Raw genomic sequence first — 20,781 nt, forward strand, 5'->3', positions numbered from 1 at the left:
TTGTGGTGAGGAACCAAAGTGTAATACTAGTTGGCAGCACTGTTTTTGTTTTGATGCTGTTTTGTGGGAAGATGCTGAGTATTGCCTTGCAGATATCTGTACCCATAAGGAGCTGCAAAAGCACGACTAACTTTCTGAGACAGTATTTGCTGCCACTGGTGTTCAGCACTGTTTGGGGCCATTGAGATGGGAATCCGAGATTGAAATTGGGACTCTACCTTCCACCACAGCGTCTCCTGATTGTGGTACCACAAGTGCTGCTTCCCTGGAGGCTGAGCATTGACTAGTTTGTATTGCTAGTGATTTACCTGCTGTGCTGTCTGGAGCTTTGACCTTGCTAAGGCTAGAAAAGCCACCTGTGCTTTGCAGCAGTGACTGCAGCTTGTGATTTCCTCGGTGTCCTTTAGACAGAGCCCAGTGGTTACATGCTGCTCCCTCATTGCCTGTGTGCAATCACCCAAGGACCAGCGAAGGATCTTTGAGAAGGAAAGTGAATTTATTCTTAGGAACTCGCCCCTTCAGGGTCCCCCCCACCCCCCCATTTAAATGACTCTAGTCTTTCTGGAACTTACTCCACTCTAAAGCTTTGCGTTACTTGAGTTGCTTATGTGCTCCCAGGTCTGTAAATGAAGAATTTTCCAAAGTCATCCCCCCACCCCATTTTACAAGTGCTGGTGGTTTTACTGGGTGTTTTGGTTCAGCCATTTCTGTCATGGGTGTTACTGTCCTTCATTGCTGTCCCACAGTGTGCTTCACCCTTATAGGTTGGGTGAGTTGGCATCAGGTAAACCGGTCCCCCTTCATTCATAGATGCTTTTTCCTGCCTGTAGCAGTAGTTGTGAAGTGGCTGTGAAATGCTCTGAGCTCCAGGTTGTGCTAGTGCTGTGGAGGGTTGAGGGAACGGGCTGGCTGTAATTCTCCCTGCTCTTCTACCCCCTGAAGACCTGTGGGAAGTTGTTGCTTTTGGGGTACAAGTGAAGCACTTACTGGAGGCCCATATGGTTGGGACTGTGGTGTGGGGACCCTTCCGTAGTCCTACCTGTCATCCCAGGGACAGGAAACAAAGTGAACTGACCAGCAAGATTGGTGTCATCGCAGGAGTGCAAGGTGGTGTTGACATAGAGGCGCAGGAAAAATAGTTACAAGACGATGTTGAGCAGAGCCTAGGACTGAGAGGAGCCCTGCAGGTAGCAGAGATTTGGGAACCAGTCTGGGCAGAGATGCACAGGGCAGTTAGTACCTCCTGGGGTTTCCTGGAGAGCATGGCGCTGCAGGGACAACGTGAGCAGCCTGGTCTTTGCTACCTTTAGGGATGACTGTAGTCATGTGCCATCTTCATGGGCCAGCAGACAGCAGGGGCAGGGATTCAGTGGCAGAGAAGGAAGAGCAGGATGTACTGCCAGGGTAGGAGAAGAGGCCTTTGAGAGAGACTGGGAAAAGGGATGTAGAGGTGAAAGCTGTTGTGCGGTTTAAATCCTGCCAGGTCTTTTATCTGTGTGTTGCTAGTCTGACTTGCTGCAGAATTGCATGCTATGCTGTAAGGAGACCCTCAGTGCTGATGTTTTCTGGTGTAGAGGAGCTGGTGTCCTGGCTAGGGAAGGCCAGAGATGTTCATGACCTGCTGGGAGTGTTCTCAGCCCTGGGTACTGCTTATGCTTGATCCGGTGCTGCTTAGTGTAACTCCTTGCTCAGGGCAGAATAACTCTGATCAGCCCCATAGCAGGGCAGAAGAACCCTCTGAAAAGTTTCTACAACTCTTTCCCCCACTTTTTTTTAAATCCAAAGCAGATGGCAGGCCTATCATGTAAAACAAAAATCACTCTGATTTACTCCAGTTGGAAACTTAAATTTCTATCCCATAGAAGACTTAGGATCTTTATATGAATGATGAGAAATAAAAGGAGCATTTTTCCACTGGGAAGTTGTTCCAGGAGACTGTGGCCCATGTTCCGATAGAAAAGCTCATATATCCAAACCAAGCAGCTGCTCTCTTAAAGGCCGTGTGGTATTGAATGATAAATCAATGGCCCAGCATCCAAAACTGCTTGTGGATTTTGCAGGTGGTGTCTGTGAAATACTTGGTGTCTTAGACAGAATGGATGGTATCTCATGGCTCCAGAGAGAGACTTGAAGCTGATACGCCTGGGTTCTTCCCCCTGTTCAGCTCTTACCGCATCTTGTGAATCGTACAAGCATGGCAGTAAAACCAGCTGTGCTACTGCCACTTTTTTCTTGTTTGTTGGTGTTAGTCTTGTTGTTCTGTACATCACTGCTTCGCACATGTGACTTGTGTCTGTGCTGGGGGATGTTGGGCTGGGGCAATGCCCTGATGTTCCCGTATAGATGTGACTCTGCCGTAGATTGTTAAATGTCGACTGTGCTGAAGTGGCAGAATGAGAGAGGCTTCCTCCAGTGTGGATGTGGTTGTACTGGTGTGAAGGTGGAAGAGAGGAGTCAGCGTTTCATAAGCACACTTTATATTTGTCTGTCTGCCAGGGGCTTTCTTATTGCTATCCTGATCCAAAATATATACCTGACTTCAAATCTAAATTTGCAAATGTCAGCTAATTTTAGCTGTTGCTGTGTCTTGGGTGCCCAGTTAGGTTGTGGTGGATATTTCATGCCTTGAAGAATTAGAACTGCTTTAGATGGAATAATCGAGCAGTAAGACAGATGGTGTTTGTGTGGAGGAGAATGTGTGCTTGCCTGAATTTTCCTAGTGTATGTGGAAAAAGTTCTCCTTTCTTCACAAATATATCGTAAGTTTACTTGAGGTATATACACTCTTCTCTGTGTCTTAGCATCTGAATCCAAAAGATTATCTAAGTAAGATATTAAAGAAAAGTATTTCTGTGGTTAAATTTTGTGAGGTGCATGACCTTCTCTTAAAATTTCTTTTGAACTTTAAGATTTAAGCCTGTCCTCGTCCACCTCCTGCAGATCCCAAAGTGAAATAGCCAAGTGGTGTCACTGCTGTGGTGCAGATCAGAAAACTGAGGCACAAAGCAAGCTGGTGACAAAGCCAGGGTAGAAGACAGATCTCCAGCCTCCTGTTCTCTTCCCAAGCTGCCCATGCGTGTGGTCCAGCAGGAAGCCAGCAGAGTGAAACCGGCCCATGGGAAGGTGCTGCTCAGCCCATCACCCATTCCCTAGGAGGGACATGGGATTTTGTAGCCTACAAACAGCTCATGCATCTCTCCTGTGTGCAGCATGGTGCTGGGAGTGGAGGAAAAGGCTCTTCGTCTCCTGTTGTGGCCCAGAGCTGCTGTGTTAGTGCAGCCTGTGGGGGTAGCCCAAGACTGGCTCATTCCAGTGAGTTCATGGTGTTGGATTGTGCAGCTTGCTGCCTTGCTTGCCCTTTTATGGGAGCGCCTTTAGGTGTGTCTTGGTTTAAGCTATGCTGGATGCTCTCGTTTGTCTGTCACGCTTCATGAGCACTTACTTTTAGATGGGATGATGGTAGGCTGTGCCTCATCTCTGATGTGCGGAGCTGCCTGCAGGCTTTTCAACACCACCCAGGTATTAAAGGATGGTTGCTTTGAGTTCTTTGAAGTAATTTTCGATGACCTGTTAAAAACAGCTTTTCAGTATTGGGAAAGGCTACACTGCATTCTGGGAACTAACAAGAGCAGCCTTGGTCAGCGGGAGTGATGGTGCCTTGAAACCCAGCAACTGGGGGGAGGCAGGAGAAAGGCTCTCTGACAGTGCTTGTCACCTATGGGGAAAATAACATTAAGATGTTACAAAGCAGCAGGAGATGCCAATTGAACTGAATTCTGGATGGCACAAATTGCTTTATTGACTGGTTTGAGTAAGGTCAGGAGCAAAGTAAGCAAAGTGGCTGAGCCTTGGGACTAGGACAGTGCCACTGTGCATTTCTGCACAGTGAGATCTGCGCAGGAGAGCTGAGATTGGCCCTTTTGGGGGCCTGTATTAAGGTAGGGGACTAACAGCAGCAGTTGCTGACCTGGCATTTTTCTTGGTTGAAGGCTGCGAGTCTCTGTGCTATTAGCAGTGGTGGTGGAGTTGAGTCCTACCTTGCTCAGAGCAGGAAGCAAGACTGGTGTGGATGTAAAGGCCATGAATAGCTCTAGTTATCAGTGCTCCAGTGTTATCAGGAATTTTGCACGGAGAGCTGGCTTTCCTGTGCCTTTGCGTGGAGTGGTGCACGTCAGCTGGCCTCCCCAAGGAGGGGCGCTCTGCAAGATCTCAAGCCAAGGGGTCGCTGCTGGCAGAGAGCTCTATTTTGAGGGGGGTGGGGGTGTTACGTATTCAATCCAGTGCAACAAGGGCTGGAATGCATTTCTGCATTTGATAGCCATGCAGTGGGTTTTCAGTCTTTCTTGCTAGTGGCTCCACTGGATCTCTCAAATCCATGCAGGATTTCAATTTTTCACCTCAACCTCAGCAGTTTCAGAGGCAGGTGGCAAATCAGGTATGATCAATGAATCCAGCATGGGTGGGAATAGCGCTTTGTCAACCCCTATGGTTTCCTTAAAAGCCCAAACCACCACTGTAATTATTGTGTAAATTTGCTGTTGTGTGTAAAGAAATGGAGAGCTAAGAGTCCTGGGAGACTTCCTCTGTGGTCTGATCCTGGGGGCAGACTTCAGGGTAGTTGGGTATGTTTGCACTGCGTGAGTGTTTCTTTTAATATTTGAGCGATGAATTCCTCTCGCTCTTTCCTGCTGGAAGGCAGTTTGAAGAAGAAATGGATCCCTTTCTCTCCAGGGATCAGACTTATGCCTGGGGCACACCTCAGTAATTGTATTCAGCACTTATTTCTTAACATAGGATGCTGTTGGGACTGACCAGTTTTCAGGTTTCTACCGACTTCTCTTAAAAAACAGTTGATCTTTTAGCTGATGATCTAAATAAATCATCTCCTTACTGGTGCTCTGCTGTTGCACCCCAAAGAGAAGGAGCTGAGAGTGAACGGACAGACTAGGGGGTAATGACTGGGTTTAAGGCAGCAGGCTCTGAAGATGCCTGAGCATTTACCCATGGTAGATTAAATCCAGTGTGCAAGAGGAACGTGAAAAGGAACCAGAGCTTACAGAAACACAGGGAAATTCTCCTTTGGCATATTAATTGATCCTGACTTTTGACAGTGTATTGCAAATTATGTTGAATTAAAAATGACACATTCGAAGGAGCTGTTTGCTTTGGAAAAATGATGTGGGAGCTGTTTGGAGAAGCTATAGTTGCCTAAGTAGGTAGGAAACTTAAGTTGGGAGAAGGCAGGATCCAGGTGCTTGTATTAGTAAGCTTTTTAAAAGGACTTTATAAAGTTAGCTTTTTCTTTGCACAGTGTTTGTACTTCTCTTGCTGTTGTCTAGCTGAATTTGGAGCGAGTCCATGTAACAAGCAGGGTGGGAAGCTTGGGTTATGGGCCACTTCTGTGCAAAGCAACTGCAGCAGCTGTAACAGTGATTGAATGATTTAATATGTGAGGGTTTAGTATACGCCGTAGCAAAACAGACCTCATGGTAATGCTGCTCTTTGCTGTGAGCCTACATATATCAGCTAATTTACTTCCTATCGTGTATTTCTGTTAGGAATGCTGCCAATTTTCATCCGGATTACTCCTGCTGGAGAAAAGCACAATGGGGGGGTGGGGGGATCTGCTGGGAGAGGAGGGAAGCCTGCTGTTTGTGCGTAGGAAGTTCAAAGCCGAAATGGCTTTGTGGGATATGTGGGGAAAATACCAGTCCCGTTTGGTCTGACCGACCCGAGTGCAGCCCTCGCCCCTCGGGCGGTACCCGGCGCTCCCCCGCGGAGGAGCCGGCCCTGGCGGCCGCCGCCGCCTCGGAGCTCCGTCGTTCTGGGGCACGAGCGGCCCCTGGCGGCCGCGCGGGCTCGGTGCGCGGGACCGCCCGCGGGTCGCAAGGCGCTGGGCAGGGCACAGCGGTTCCAAAAATTGCGCCACGCCGCAGAACGGCGGGCGCTGCGTGTTGCTCAGGCGTTAGCAGTGCTGCTCTCACCACGCGTTCATTGAGCAGCCGCGCAACCCCAAGATAAGGACGGTTGGAGCAGAAGCTCCGCGCCCCTTCCGTAAGGGAAAGGCAACAGCGCCCTGGCACAGGGTGAGGGGCAGCGCGCCGCAGGGCCCTCCCTCCCGCCGCTCAGCTCGGCGGCGCGCTCCGAGCGGGCGCAGTCCACCGCGCTGCCGTTTCTTTATCTCCTCGGCTCCGTTTTAAGCCTTTTTGTAGGCAGTCAGGGCGGAACCCAGAGTGCTTTGCGGCAGGCGGGCGGCTATTTGCATACGGGGCTGGCCGGGCGCGGCGGGCGGCGGAGCGCGGTCCCTGCCGGCCGCGCGGCGGCGCCGCAGCTACAGGGCGCGGGCTGGGCGCCCTTGGCCGGCGCCGCTGCACACGCGTTGCAGCGCGTAGCGCTTGGGTTCTTAAACCCAGCCCCTCACTGAAGGGCTATGGAAAGCGTTATCCCACAGGAACTACTATTTTTTTATATTAGTATATGGCGTGTCTTCTACCGTTGTTAAATGGAGCCGATGGTATGCAATCTAATGTGAAGTTTTCCATAAACAAATTGCTTTTCCCTGAGTCTTAGTTATGGCATAAACTTGTTAGTTTTTAAATAATTCCTGCAAGTCAATAATTAGGCAGCTGTTAGTGCACACCACTTACATGGTTATAAACTTAGTGTAAATAATAATTTAGTTAGAAACTTTAACTACAGCAAGTACTGAAATTATACATATGGTAGGTGTACGTTGCGTGCATATATTGGTGTGTGCACTTAGCATTGTGCAGCAATTACTATAGTTGTTTTTGCCGGGTTCTTGGCAATGAGTTTGGAGTTGGAAATGTCATGGGGAGTGGTGACTTGTTTGCTTGGGGGCTTCGATTTTGGAGGAACACCCTGCCCCTCTCTTGGGAGCAGCACAAGGAGGAGCCGCATATCTTGTGCAGGTCTGAAGCAGGTGGCTGCTGGTGGAGTACAGCACGTGGCTGCCCTCCCCGTGCACCGCGGCGCCTTTCGGAGGGCAGCGTGTGGACCCCCCTTGTGACCTGTTCCCCAAAGCCCCGGTGAAGGGCTCTGTGCTAAACCGCTGTCTGTCCTGTGCTTGCAGGTGGTTCTCCTGGGCATGGACATCCTCTCCGCGCTCGTGTCACGCTTGCAAGACCGCTTCAAGGCGCAGATTGGCACAGGTAAGGAGCGGGGGGAGCATGTTGCCATTGCGCGAGCTGTGGGGCTGCTCTGGCCACTGCCTGTTCCTTCTCCCCCGTGCTGCGTTGTTGCCCTCAAAAGTGGGAGGAGAAACAATCTGATGAGTTTGTTGTGAAACTCCTGGGAGAGCTGATGCTAATATTTGGTCAGCAGTGAGTTGGCATGTGAAATCAGAGGCAGATATGAGGATGTTTCTGTTTTTCTGTAGCTGATCTGTGCAAACTCAGTTTAAAAGGAGGCTGAACAGTTGTACTAAAAAGAAAAAGAACAAGCAAGTCAAATAGTCTAAAAGACCTTTTTTTTTTTTTTTTTCCCCAACTTTACATGTGAAACCTTCTTTTTTCCCCCTTGCCTAGAGAGCGCTTACAAGGCATTTTAGTGATTTCATGTACTGCTGAAGGGCCTTTTTCTGTTACCCCTGAGGCACGAATAAAAATGGCAGACTGGCCTCTGAGCTGCTGCTGTAAGGAACGAGCCTGTGTGCTGTCCTCTGCTTTCCTGCTCTAAGGACTCCTCAGCTCCAGTTGGAGCTGGGGCTGCCCCAAAACTCTAGTCCGTGACAGGCAGCTGGCTGCGCAGCTCTGACTGCAGCCCCTTGCACAGGAGGGCCCCTGGCTGGTCTGGGACTGCAGCTGTGACAGCTTCCTTCTGAGAGTCGTGATGTGCCTGTGTTCTTTCCTCAGTGCTGCCGAGTTTACTTGATAGGCTGGGAGACTCTAAAGACTTGGTGCGGGAGCAGGATCAGACCTTGCTGCTAAAAATTATGGAACAAGCTGCTAATCCTCAGGTATGCTCGACAACCCTTTGCAGTGTGGTTGCATAAGAGAGACTGGCCATCTGAAAAGGAGCTGTTTCAGGGTCTCTCTTTTTGATCTTCCAGTAGTCCTGTTTTCTCTGCCTGATGTAAGGCAGCTGGCTCACTGTCTCCCATGTCCACAGCATAAGCTCCCAAAGGTGTCCTGCAGCTCAGCTTATGTCACCCCGGTTGTAGGGACCTCCCGTTGGCTTGTAGTAGCACTCTCTGACTTGGACTCCAGTGGAGGTGGTGGAGTCAGCTTGCTGCCCTCCTCAATCGAGTGTGGTGGATCTGTTGTGGTTAGGTCTTTGAGATGACCATCTGACTGGCCCTGTGTGGAAGTTAAGTCCTTCCTCACTTTTTATTAGACAGGGGGTTTTCTCCCATGCCTCTGGTCGAAACACTCTCATCTTCCTACACCTTCATTCTGAGGCATTTCGCCTTATTTGAGAATGCTGTTGCACATGTCTGGGTTGGCAGGATATGCATGGGAGTTTATGCGTGTTAGTTGGGTTTCCCAAGGGAGGGACAGATGGATGACGCAGTGGTTGTTTTGTCTGGGTACTGGGAGGCACATGCTTTCTCTAGCTAAAACTGTTATTTTAGCTAGTGGCAAGTTACTCAACGCATCAAAGGACAGAAAATTGGTCATATCTAAAAATGTCTTCCCACTTGTTTTGTTCTGCTTGGATGGATGCAAAGCTTGTATTTAAACTCTAGATATGTTAGTGTACTTCTGCTGGAGAAAGAATCTCTTTCGCTTTTCCCCTGCCTCCTTTTCTGCTGTCTTACCCTCTTTTGTCTTCCGTAGTACGTGTGGGATAGACTGCTGGGAGGATTCAAACACAAGAATTTCCGGACAAGAGAAGGGATTTGCCTCTGCCTTATTGCAACACTCAATGCGTAAGTCAGAACCTATTGCAAATTTAGGTTATGTACGCAAGCATGCTCTATTAATTCACATTGCGCTTTTGTTCTTTATTCCCAGATCTGGAGCTCAGAGTTTAACACTGAGCAAGATAGTGCCACATATATGTAACTTACTTGGAGATCCGAACAGCCAGGTAAGCTTTTTTTGTGTGAGTCACTGCCTAAAAGCTGTGCTGATCACCACCTCTGTCAGTAAACAGGGCTCTGGGTTTCGGTTGGTAAATTAGTAAACTGTGCTGCTGTTGGGGAATTTTAAACTATTCTGTTTATGAAAAATCCTTGGCTGGCTTTGAATAGGTATGATTTGAGGTATACCTAAAACAGCATGTGGTCACTCCCAGGAGTTCAACACAGCACCCTCAATCTACAGACCTGTGAAAGAAAATCTTTGTGGAAAGGGAATTTGTACCTAACACTGGCTGCCTGACTACAAGGGAAGCTGCAGGGATCCCTCCGGGCTCGGTGTGGCAGCCAGCACCATCGGATGAGAACTAGTCAGGGCGGGGAGGGCAAATGGGACCAGTCTGACAGCCTGACCATGTCCTGCCAAAAGTTGTATGGGTAGATTTTGAATAAGGCATGGAGGGAAGGCAAGCTGTATAGGAGCCTTAAGCCAGCAGTGTAAGCCAAGTAAATAATACTACTAAGCTGGGGCAGACACAGTTGTTCTAAGTACTGCTTTGTTGCAAGGAGGAGATTTCTTGCTGTGGAGAGTTTGTAATTTAATCTGAAATGAGATGCGAAGTGAGGGTGGTGAGAAGTGAGGAGGTGGGGGACTAGGGCTAGGGTTAATGTCATATATGGCAAGTACTAGCAGCTTTTGAGTATCCCCCTTCCTCCTCCCAGAACAGATGGCACCTGCATGTAATCCAGGTCTAGAGTGGCTGTTTGGCTGATGGCAAGTGTGGGATGGGTGGCCGACCGGGGAATGGGTTTACTTTGATTCTGGAGTTGGCCATGTTTCCATGACTCTCAGGGTCTCCCCTTGCTAAAGAGGAGGACTGAAGGCAAAGCAGTCTTTTCTTGCTGGTTGCATCAGCACAGGAGAATAAACTGGTTACCCCAAGAGGTTTTTAAGGAAGTTTAATGTTCAGGTTCCTTCTGGTTCTGAGCTACGACTGAACAAGCAGGATGTCTTGGAGTGGACACTAGATCCAGGACTTTTATTTTTGTTGCACAGTCAGAGACAACTGGGTCCTGCCATCGTGGTGAGCTGTTGCAACAACTAAAAAGTTGGTGAGGGAAGTATGGGGCATGTTATCCTGCTCTACTGCCTTTCTCCTGTGCCTGGCACAGCTCACTATCCTGATTCCCCAGTTGCTATGGGGAGCAGGCTACTCTCTTGTCCACTCCCCTGTACGCTGCTCTGCTGCCTCTCCAGAAAGCCCAAGGCCAAGCTGATCAGACACAAATTGCTGTCAAAGTGGGCTCCTGGTTCGAGAGGGCTGGGCTCTGGCAAGGCTTCTCCTGCCAGCTGCATGGTACCTTTTCCTGAGCTCCAGGAGACCTGAACGGTTGATGCTTGGTCAATGCTGCCCTCTCTCGGTGAAATATGTGGAGAAGCAGAGATCCATGTCAAGTACAGTATTTTTTCCCTTTTGTTTCAGGAATAGAAACTATTTTGTTATTGCTGTTTTTGGAAAGGTTTGGGGGGAGGGAGAGAATTTTTTTGTTTTTAACTAATGCAGCTTTTAAGAGCTTGTGTGACCCAGTGAGTATCTAGTGTGAAACTGTATTTACTCTTGCACTTTTTTCTGAGGTATAAAAAAAGAAAAGCACGAAAGCTTTATTGCCACGGAAGATGAAGGAAGTGCAATGGTAGGGGCTTACTGCCATGTCGGGTACGGTGTTTACGCAGTCCTGCAAATGCGCCTCTGATTAGCTTTCCGCACACGTGCAACCTTTCAGAGCGGTGCAAGGACCTACGGTGGCTGTTGTTCGCGTGTGGAGGGAGTCACGAGTGTGGGGCTGTGCGAAGGGCTGTCCCTGCTATGGACGGAGGGGACACGGTGGGAGGCCAGGCATGTGTCTTCTAGCAGAGCTTCCCCGCATGGGGCCCGTGGGAGGGAGCTCCCCGGCTGCCGTGCTGCCGCGGCTGGCACGTGGGCTGGGGGTCGGGGCAGGCCGGTTCCCCGCAGACGTGCGAGATGCAGGCGTCGCGGAGGGGGAGTGCGAGATGAGAGCTGACTGAACCCATCTCGCGCTTGGCGCGTGAGACTTGGCAGGTCTGAATTCCTGCTCCGGCACGTCTGCCGCCTCGCCCCACTGGGGAAGGGCGGCGTGGTGGACCCACGTGGGGAGAACCGAGCTCTCCGAGTCCTTGTCCTCCTTGTAGCAGGCTCTGTAGCCCTGGGGCAGGGCAGCTGCTTGAAGGGATGCTCTGTGTTTCATATAAATAGCCCGAGTGTTTAAAACATCTTTCTATCTAGCTTCTGTGCCCTACTGTAATGCCTTGTTCTGCCTCACTTCGGTGGTGGTCTGTGGAAGATGTCTTTTTGGGGAGGGTTGGCCTTTACTTCTGATCTTGCTCCGAGTCCCATCAACGAGCTAGCACTTACTGCATCCCCTGAATCTTTAGCTGAGACTAGGCTTATTGTCCTACGCTTGCCATTGCACCAGGATCTGCGTCCTGGTTTGAAGCGTGCACTGTTTGCACAGCATACTCTGTCCTTTGCTCGCCTAGGTGATCTGCCTCTTCCTCTGCTGCCCTGAGCAGATGGGAATGGGAGGCTCCTCCGCACCTGAGCTCGCGTGTCGCTGTCCTGAGCGACCTCTTCTCCCTCGCCCTTGGAAGCGGAGGGTGAGGCTGGGTTAGGGCCTGTGTACCAGGGACTGGAGACGCTGAAGAGTCCGTCCTGGATTGTACTCTAGAGCCCTGCTTAGTATTAGCCCTGCTGTTAGGATCAGAACTGAAGAAAAAATAGACAAACAAAAGAAACAAGACAAGGGTGAGTCAAGTGTTAGTCATATTTTCCTGGTAAGTAGTATGTGCATACGCCTGTCTGTACTTTGACTCCAACCTGTGGGGGATTTCAGCTTGCATATGTAAAATATCTTACATCTGGTCCCGGCGTGCACAGGCACTGAGGTAGCTGCTGGGCTCTGCATCGAGGTGCCGTGCTGCCACGTTGGCTCTCGTTCCCTTGGCAGCTCTGCTCCTGCAGCAGTCGTTTCAGTGCAGCCATCCGCCAGCCTCTGCTCTGGGAACCTTTTCTGTGCAGGTGTGTGCAGAGGGAAAGCTGATGTTAGAAGCAGGCAGAAGCGTATGACTTTGGGCTGCCTTGTAGTCAGAGGAGCTAGTTTACCTTCTGCCTGCTGTGTCCGATGGAGGAAGGCACTGTTTGTAAGTGCAGAAAGGTGATACTTTATTCAGATTTGTGGCTCTTCTGTTGGGAGGTGGCAGGGGAAAGGATGTGCTCGGCAGGCACTGTCTTGCAAAACAGTTTAAACATGCAAAATTATTCAGCTAAGAATCCAAGCCAAATAATTGCTCATGCAGCCTTTGCGCTAATTATGCCTGGTGTTCATAAGACTCCTTGGATTGCAGTAAAAGCACACATTAAAAAAGCAAGCAAGCAACAGTCAATTTATTGGTGATACTGCTTTGCTGTGAAGTTGATTTTAGCACAAGCTAAAAATAGCTGAAGATTGGCTAGAGATTTGGGAGTTTTCAGTACTTGGCCTATGTGGTCTTTTGCTTTCTCTGCTGGTCTTCCTTCTGCCTTGGCTTTTCCTGCTCGGTAGAACTGTGCAGCTGGGGGCTAGGAGATATGAGCTGTACCTCCACAACACTGCTGCAAAGCTCTTGTTGGCTTGGAACTGGCCTACAAAGGACTAGGGATATGTATCTTTATTCTTCTATCGCATGTATTTCTATAGAAACATTTTTTCCTATGCTGGGTAATATCATCCAGGTCGGGATCTCAGATCTGAAATCAACTTAGCTACAGCAGTAGTTTTGAGAATTTTTTGGCTAGGAAATTCCTGCCTCCAGCAGGACAATCAAGTATTGAGCCTTCCTCTGCTTTTAACATAGTGACGCAGGTGACTGACTACTTCTACCTCTGTCTTTTGTTGTCACCACTGCATTAAAAAATCCATTTGTTTTATAGCCTGCTGGCAATATAATGTCTATTCTTTGTCTTTTACCATGTTATTTTTTTGATTCAGAGAACTTATTTGTTGCAGACAACGAGTGGAATTTGGCAAGGCAGCCTATATACCCTGTATGTGTCTGGGCAAATCTTTCAGCTTGTATCTTCGCTGCCTTTTTTATAAAAATAGGCCTAATGATACTGTCCACATCTGAACTTTAGAGGTGGAAACTATTTCATGAGCACTGTGATCACACGTATATAGAGGCAATTGTTGTTTCTGAGAAATATGCAAATTTTCTCCTAGGAAAAGCAGGAATGTGTTTATTTAAATTATGAAGATGATTTCTCTGCTGTCTCATGCAGGTTCGAGATGCAGCAATAAACAGCCTTGTGGAGATTTACAGACATGTTGGTGAACGTGTAAGGGCTGATCTCAGTAAAAAAGGACTGCCCCAGTCTCGGTAAGTTGAACGTCCTTGTGTTCTAACCGTGTTTGAATTTCTCTGGTCTCTTCCTTGCTTTAGCAGGTTTCAGGGGCTGCATGACTGAAACTTTTCTTCAGATTAGGTCTCTTTTTTCCATCCTACAAGCACTCAGGTTTCATTTAACATGATCCCTTACCTCTAAGTATTTCAGAGTTATGGCTGCTATCTTTGGAAAGCCGGTAGAATTATTACAGAAGTTTAGCGAACTTGGGTGATGAAGAGTTGTGTTGTTTTTTGTGTTCTGTATGTGTAGAGAGGCCATTTCAGAGTAGCCTGTCTATAGGCAATTTAGAAAGATGTCACTGGGGAAAGAAAACCCACAGCCAGTTCCAAGATTTAAAAAAGTCTCTCCCTCTGTTTCTGCTGCCAGATTGTGACAGCAATGTCTGGGTAAATGCTTGTCATCTTCTCAGAGGTAGGTGCTGGGCAGAGGCTGTGTGATCCTAGAGTTCACATTCTCAAAGAAAAGATGCAGAGTGGGGGATTTCTTATTTTTTACTTTTTAAACTTGTGCTTAGTTGAGACTTGATATGAGACAGCCCAAAGCCCAGTCTTTATTCACCCTTCAGTTCATTATATTAGCTTCATACTTCAGGTATTGCTCAGGAGTTGGGCTTAAGGGGTTTGGCTATTAAAACTTCATATGTCAATATTTTATGCTAAGAGCAGGCACGTGTACTGCCCAGAAGTTCTTATAGACTCTAAGGTGATGCTGCTTCTGATGAAACCGCTTCTGCTCAGATGCAACAGATTGTGTGCAAGGGCTACATGTGTATTCCCCCAGTGCTTCTGGCTGACAGATTGAGGAGCCCAGAATGGGAATCCTAAATGCTCTTCAAAATCTAGCCCTAGATGTGGCTACTGAGCTCTCTGGAAGTTTGGTCAAGGTACTGCCCTATTAAGGTGCTCTGTGCCTCACAAGATTGAGGCCCAGCTGAGAAAGGCTCGATCCATGGATCTCTAGGGCAGTCCAGGAGGGTACAGAAGAGATCACAGGAGACCTTTGAGAAAGGAAAAAGAGCAGCAGTGGGACAGAGCTGTGAAGGTGAGCACAATATTCAAGTTCAGCTGCCTGCAGTGAGTAGATGAGTAGTCCTGTCTACCCTTACTGGCTCCTGGGGAAGATAGTGTCGGGATGGTCTGACCTCACATCTGTGAGGGCTAGTTTGTAGCTCTGGAACTTGCCCGAAGGGCCCCAAGAGCAGCAGGAGCTTCTCAGGGGCTTATTGGGCTGTGGCTGTGGTAGTGACCTTTTCCTCTGTCTCTAGCAGTAGTTAATGTACCAGTGCTGCTGTCGTGTTAGTGGATGTGTGTGATACCAGCACTGAAATTCTGCTGCAGTTATGGAAAACTTGTGCCTTACCCTGCTGTATGCTGCCTGATCCTGCTGCCTGACTCGGCCCTTTCAGAGTTGGGGCTGTGCTACCTGCTCAGCCTCGGTGCTTTAACAGCAGATGACGGCAATTGAGAGTCAAGCTTGATTTCTCCTTTCTTTTCATTCCTCTCCCCGGTGCAGTGCTGGGGCAGAGCTGTTGCATGTGTGAGGCTGGCAGCAGTTAGTCCTGGGGGGGGGGGGGCAGCATGGTTGGTGGGACTGATGCTGGGGTTCTTCTAGAGAAGGGATTTCAGCATGACTACCATGTATTTTCAGCCTCATCCTGGAGTGAAGTGTCCCACAGACACAGCTGGATTGGCCATCTCTGTTTCCCCACCTGTAACATGGGCTTTCTGCTGCAAACTGGTGTTTTGCTTTTAAGCTTCTAGTCTGGGTGCTTTAATAGGACTTATTTCAGGTGTAGCAAGAAAGCTGCTCTGTGCCTGGCTGCAGTCTCCAACACTGTTAGACCTGAGGAAGGACTAGATGGCAGCGTGCCATGGCACGGTGGGAGGAGGGAATGTGCAAATACTGTTTCATGGAGGTGGGGTGCCCGGGGAAGCAATGCTATTGCCTCTTTTGTTTTCCAGTGGAAATGTCTGCTACAATCTGGCCTAAAGTAATAAACTCTCTAGGAAGGAATAATGAGATGTAATAAAGATCTTCCACTCCAGCAGACCTGTGACATGAATGGAAAATGTCAGGGCCAAACAAGAATATTGTATAAAGCTTGCTCTCCTCCCCCCCCCCCCCCCCCCCCGTTGTGTTTCTGCAAATAGCTAAAAGATAAGCAAAACAGTAAGTGGGTTTACAATGAGACATGTCACATTCAGTAATGTAGTGTTTCAGATCATATCTCTAAGATGTCTCTGTAGTATCTGTCCTTCTGTTTACTTTTTTCTTATCAGCCATTGCATTTTCTAATTTTTTTTATTGTTACACAAAATAACTTCCATGCTCATTGGCATTGTTGGCAAAGCTCCCAATGACTTGGCTGCAGCAAAATTCATCCTATAATATTCTAAATAAAAAGGGTCCTAAAAATCAAATTCAAATACTCATTTTTTTTATCTTTAACTTTTGAACAGGTTGAATGTAATTTTTACAAAATTCGACGAGGTCCAAAAATCTGGAAACATGATCCAGAGTTCAAGTGGTGAGTAGAAATGCTTGTATTCTCTCTTGGTGGTTTTTTAATTTTTGTGTTGGTGATGCATTCAATTGGCAGCGGAACAAGTTTTCTGTTGGGGAAGGCAAGTAGGGAAGATTATTCAGAAATATACACATAGCTTTTGCAGAAAATGAAATAAATCAGTCTTTCTAACTTCCTAGTAGCATCAGAATGTGAGTGAAGGACAAATTTCAAGAACACTAGGACATTATTAAAGCTGTTTGCCTTATGAGTTTCATTAGGGAAGTATTAGCTTCTGTTTTAACTTCTCATAAGGGAAATTCAATAGTAACTTAAGAGAAGAAACTTCTTCAGTTTAATGCCCTTCACAGCACAGGAAGTGTACGTGTTAATGCAATAGTGTAATAGTGCTAGTGTGCTAGCCTAACAGAGTAATAGCGTTCCGTTTTAAAGTTCATATTGTTTAGGGATTATATTTTGCAGTGTCTAAATTTGTGTACTTCTGATGTTTGTAACTGATATGAAGAGTTTGTTATCAGAGCCTTTATTCTGTTTTTCTTGCCTGAGGCTAATACTTTGCTTGTTTTAAAAACAAGTGTTTACTATTGCTGCTCTTAGGGATAAGCTTATGAACTAGAAAGTATTTTATATGTATTGCTCACTATTATAAACATCTCTGAGATAATTTTTGGTTCAAAGGAGGGAATTTCTTTCCACTAGTTGTGGAGCAGACCAGAGATAAGCACATCAGTTCAATGCTGTGCATTCTTATTAGGCAGAATGTTACTGGACTTATCTGAAAATTCTTACATTGCGGAATAGCCCAAAATATGATGTGATATTCTCTTGTGACTGGGAATGATGAAGATTTAGTTTAGGTGCCTGTGTGGTGGAATGGGATTAAAAATGGGGTTACGCTTTTACATAGTATGGGAAAATACTGGCCTTGTAAATAGATGAATCTTACAATGGCAGAAAAATACAACTGAGAAATAAATGCCTGTGTACTTTTAAAGAAGTGGGAGCTAAATGTTTAATCCATTAGCAAATGTCTTAAGGTTTACAGCCTCTAGATGTTTAATTCTGAAATCCCAGCTCAAACTGAAATGAGCTTACTGTTGATGTAACTTCTGTCTTCTGTTTAGCTAGGCCAAGTAAGGATTTTTGCTAGTAGCAGAGTAAGTTTAAAAAAAAAAAAAGTGCATCACTGAACTATGTAGGATGCTGTTGTCTAGAGTTTGAGGAGGCAGATTTGTGCCTTGGGTGAGATATGTTGCTATGCTGTCATTTTAAACAAATGATGTGGTTGGATGGTGAGTGTGGGTGGGGTTTCTGTTGGGTGTTTTCACTGCCGGGAGTGGGAGAGATTTTAGAGTTTAAGGTCCAAAATGCCTAGTACGCATTTCGAGCTACATTTAAGCTAAGCTTACAGAGGGATTTTTCTGAAACAAACTAAAGGTATCTTAGGAAATCAGGTATGTTGCATCTGATTAGATGAGTACTTAGTATGAAAAAAATGAGATACCCTGAAGAGTAGGAAAGTAGCATTTGATTTAATCTGCAAGGTAAGTTTAGCTGTGCAATCATTTCAGCATGCATTGGATCCAGGCAAGTACTAGCACCATTACATTACCATTACCTGCTAATCTTTGGCTTTTGTGAGGTGGTTCTGGTTTCTAGGACTAAACATCCTAGCATGCTCTAATGCGATTCATGGCTGTAGGCAACACTGAGGATATCAATGAGAAGCTAGATGGGACAATAGGGATGACCTCTTTTGGGCAGGCAATTCCTTCAGAATGCCATCTGTTTTTCCAAGAAAATGGACATATCTTCTAAGATTGACTCAAAGAAGGATTCTATAGGAACGTCACTTTTTTTAAAGTGAAAGCAAAGCATCCATGTGTACTAGAACTGCTAGTCTTAGGCTTCATTGCAAATTTTTTAATACCCCTTCCTCTGCCATCATTTTGATGAATTTGGAGATGTAACTGCCTTACACATACAGTGCCTGAAACCTTACGCACCCTATCTCACATCCTTCATCTCCACTCTTGTTGAGTTTCCAGACACCAATATTGCTTCTGTCTTCCTCACTCTGCTTAACCCAATGTGCTGGTGCTTGGTGTTCATCTCCCACAGTCCTTGATTTTACTATGGCTGGGTGCAATCCCTGGCATGTGTGTGTTAGCATTTCTCTTCTGCTGAGGCTCCTGAATGGACCCTGGGACCAACCAAAAGTCAGCCTGGAAGAAAGAGTTGGGGCGAGTGGAGCAGTGTTGCGGACTCAGAGCTACAGAAAGGATAAGACTTCCCTCTGACCTACTGGTATACTTTCTATCTTCCCCCAAGAAAGATTGCTCACAGTTGATAGTTGGATGAGTTAATTTTGAAGCCGTTCTTGTTTGTGAAGCTAATAGTGAGAACACAATAATTACTAACTTGTGTGCTTGAGGGAGGGGTGCAGTTTCCCATCGTGTTGTCAGCAGGTTCATTCCTTCCTCACTCTCCAAGCACAGCCCAAATACAGCATATTTGCTCCCCTCATCTACTGCGTGAGTAGCTCTGTGCAACTTCCAGTTTATCTCTTTGGAGGTTGCCTTAGCCAGTGGATGAGGCTTGTCTTCAAGGTCGTGTGTTTTATCGTGACCTAAAGACAAGCCGGGCTTCTCGTGTCCCTTACACCTCCTGCAGCTTTTGAACAAAGGTGAGATTTTCAGCAGCTGTCAGAGTCACTAGCAAAGATGATAAATATTGCATGTTCAAAAACTTAGCCTTTCTCAGGAAACAGCTGTCTCAGTCTTGTCAATCGTTTAAGTATGGCAGAGTACAGTATTGATTACCAGGATCTTTATCTTATTAATACCACTGCTTTTAGTTTGCAACTCCACCAGGATTTGCCTGTGGCAGTGGCAAATGTGTACTTTAAATATGTTATCTGGCCTGCCCTGGATCAGATCAGATCAGGCAACATGGTAGAGTTGTACCATGTCTTACAAGCTCACGTTGGCTCCCATCTGTAGCTAGCTTGTACTATTTCTAGCTCTGCACAGGCTGCATCAGAGTGTCTTGGAGATCTGGGGAGATGGACTGATAAATCTTCATGGAGACTGCAGTTTTGGAAGTGATAGTCGGCCTAAAATAGCACCGCAAAAGTGGTGGTGTCACCTCGCTCTGGGTCTTCTGCCCTGAATTGCTCCCTGTGTTGGGTGGGAAAAGCACTAGTGCCATCGGCAGGGTCCTGACTGCAGAACGGATCCGGCTGGAAACCAGCACCCCTGGAGGAAGGGCTTTCTGTTGTTTGGGGTTAAAGCATGGCTTTGAAATGGCAAGATGAACTAAGGCTGTATCATGACTTCCCAGCAAAGATCAAGCCTAACTTTTTTTTCTTAAATGTAGCTTTAAGGTGGCTGAATATTTGGTTTCTGTGCTTCTCAGATGGGTAACTGTAAGCAAGCTGTTGGCTAAAAATACTACTTGTAACTGAGCCCTGGCCACCCAGGAGCCCCAGAGTGTGCTAATTACAACAGGATTTGAAAATAGTTGTCAGACCTGACTTATTACAGTGTGTAGCAGTACTGGGCAGGCAGGAAAAACAACAACTGTTTCTGAAAGGACAAAATTTGCCTAAATAAATAAAATTGGTCAAAGTAGAACTATGACTAAAATTGATCTTTTGGCTCGGAGACTGCTGTTTTGGATAACTTTTCTCTAGCAGGTCATTGAAAATTCAAATAAAAGAAAGCAGCTGCAGCAGCAGTTTTGTATATAGAGAAATTTGGAGGTTAGCAAGTATGCTGCAAGTCATTAGAGATTTCCCTTAAACAGCCAGCACTTTCTGAGAGATGGTAAATAAAAAAAATCTATTCAGTCTACTAGTAATGGTGTTTAAAATAATAGGGCATATTTTGCTCCTGTGTATAAATATAACAAATCAGCTCTAATCAGACTCAATTTTGTTTAAAAAAAAATCAAAGTTTTATATTTACTTATCTTTCTGACTGTGATCCTTTAGCGTTCCTTTTGAGTTTCTATTGAAATGTGTGATTATTTTTGTGTATCTAGATCTTGTTTTTATTGCTTAATACAAGAATCAGAGGAGTCGTGGGGTGGGGGAGGCTGGCATGATAATCAGAGGTGTTTCATTAAGACAGAGGGAGGTTTTGCTATGCCGAAGCATGCTGCTTGTTGCTAGGTTACCAGAAGGCCTTATAACTAGAATATGGAATTAAAATCCATGCTGGATTTTGCAATAATTCATAGTCTGTCTGTGTTTTGTTATTTTGCCTGTAATTAGTCAGCCTCTTGAAAGCAAAAATTATAGTTTTTCCCCCTTCAGGCTTTCAGCAAGCTAATTATTTTTTGTGTAAGTGCTTTTGCTAATTATGCAGATGTCTCATTCCCCTGGGAGAAACAGGTTTTCAGCATGAAAGAGCCAATAATTGCCAGCTAGTCAGCGGCTGTCTTCGGGTGGCATTGCGTGATGATCTGTAATTGGATGTGATATGGGGAGAGGCTATTGGATGTAAACAGATTTTAATCTACTCCGAGAAATTTCATGCTGCTCTGTTTTCCTTGGCCTGATGTCTGGAAGGACCTGAGCTCAGGCCATGCAGACTTTCCATGGGTTTGAATGGTCTTTGGATCAGACTGAGACTCCAGAAAATTTTTTACTCAAGTTCCAGGACAGGTTAAGAATGAATTGAAAATTATCTCCTGAGATGCAAACTGATAGGAAATGATGAGCCAAACTAAAGCCATTGGTAAACAAAATG

At 46.5% G+C, this 20,781-nt stretch overlaps 1 protein-coding gene and 1 non-coding gene across 2 annotated transcripts in view; one reads left to right on the forward strand and one right to left on the reverse strand.

Annotated features, from left to right (window-relative positions):
• The window catches only part of CLASP1 (cytoplasmic linker associated protein 1), a 196,169-nt gene that overhangs the window by 47,010 nt on the left and 128,378 nt on the right, over positions 1-20,781 (forward strand). The window contains exons 3-8 of the mRNA XM_026118450.2: positions 7,094-7,172; positions 7,875-7,978; positions 8,799-8,890; positions 8,976-9,051; positions 13,378-13,475; positions 15,963-16,030. Coding sequence (XP_025974235.1) covers positions 7,094-7,172; positions 7,875-7,978; positions 8,799-8,890; positions 8,976-9,051; positions 13,378-13,475; positions 15,963-16,030 — 517 coding nt within the window. The remainder of the gene's footprint in view (positions 1-7,093; positions 7,173-7,874; positions 7,979-8,798; positions 8,891-8,975; positions 9,052-13,377; positions 13,476-15,962; positions 16,031-20,781) is intronic.
• LOC112994258 (U4atac minor spliceosomal RNA) lies at positions 5,910-6,028 on the reverse strand. Its single transcript, XR_003261906.1, has one exon. It is a non-coding gene; the product is annotated as a U4atac minor spliceosomal RNA (small nuclear RNA).

The sequence above is a fragment of the Dromaius novaehollandiae genome, chromosome 7 (assembly GCF_036370855.1).
Source record: "Dromaius novaehollandiae isolate bDroNov1 chromosome 7, bDroNov1.hap1, whole genome shotgun sequence".
In the NCBI taxonomy this organism is placed as follows: Eukaryota; Metazoa; Chordata; class Aves; order Casuariiformes; family Dromaiidae; genus Dromaius; species Dromaius novaehollandiae.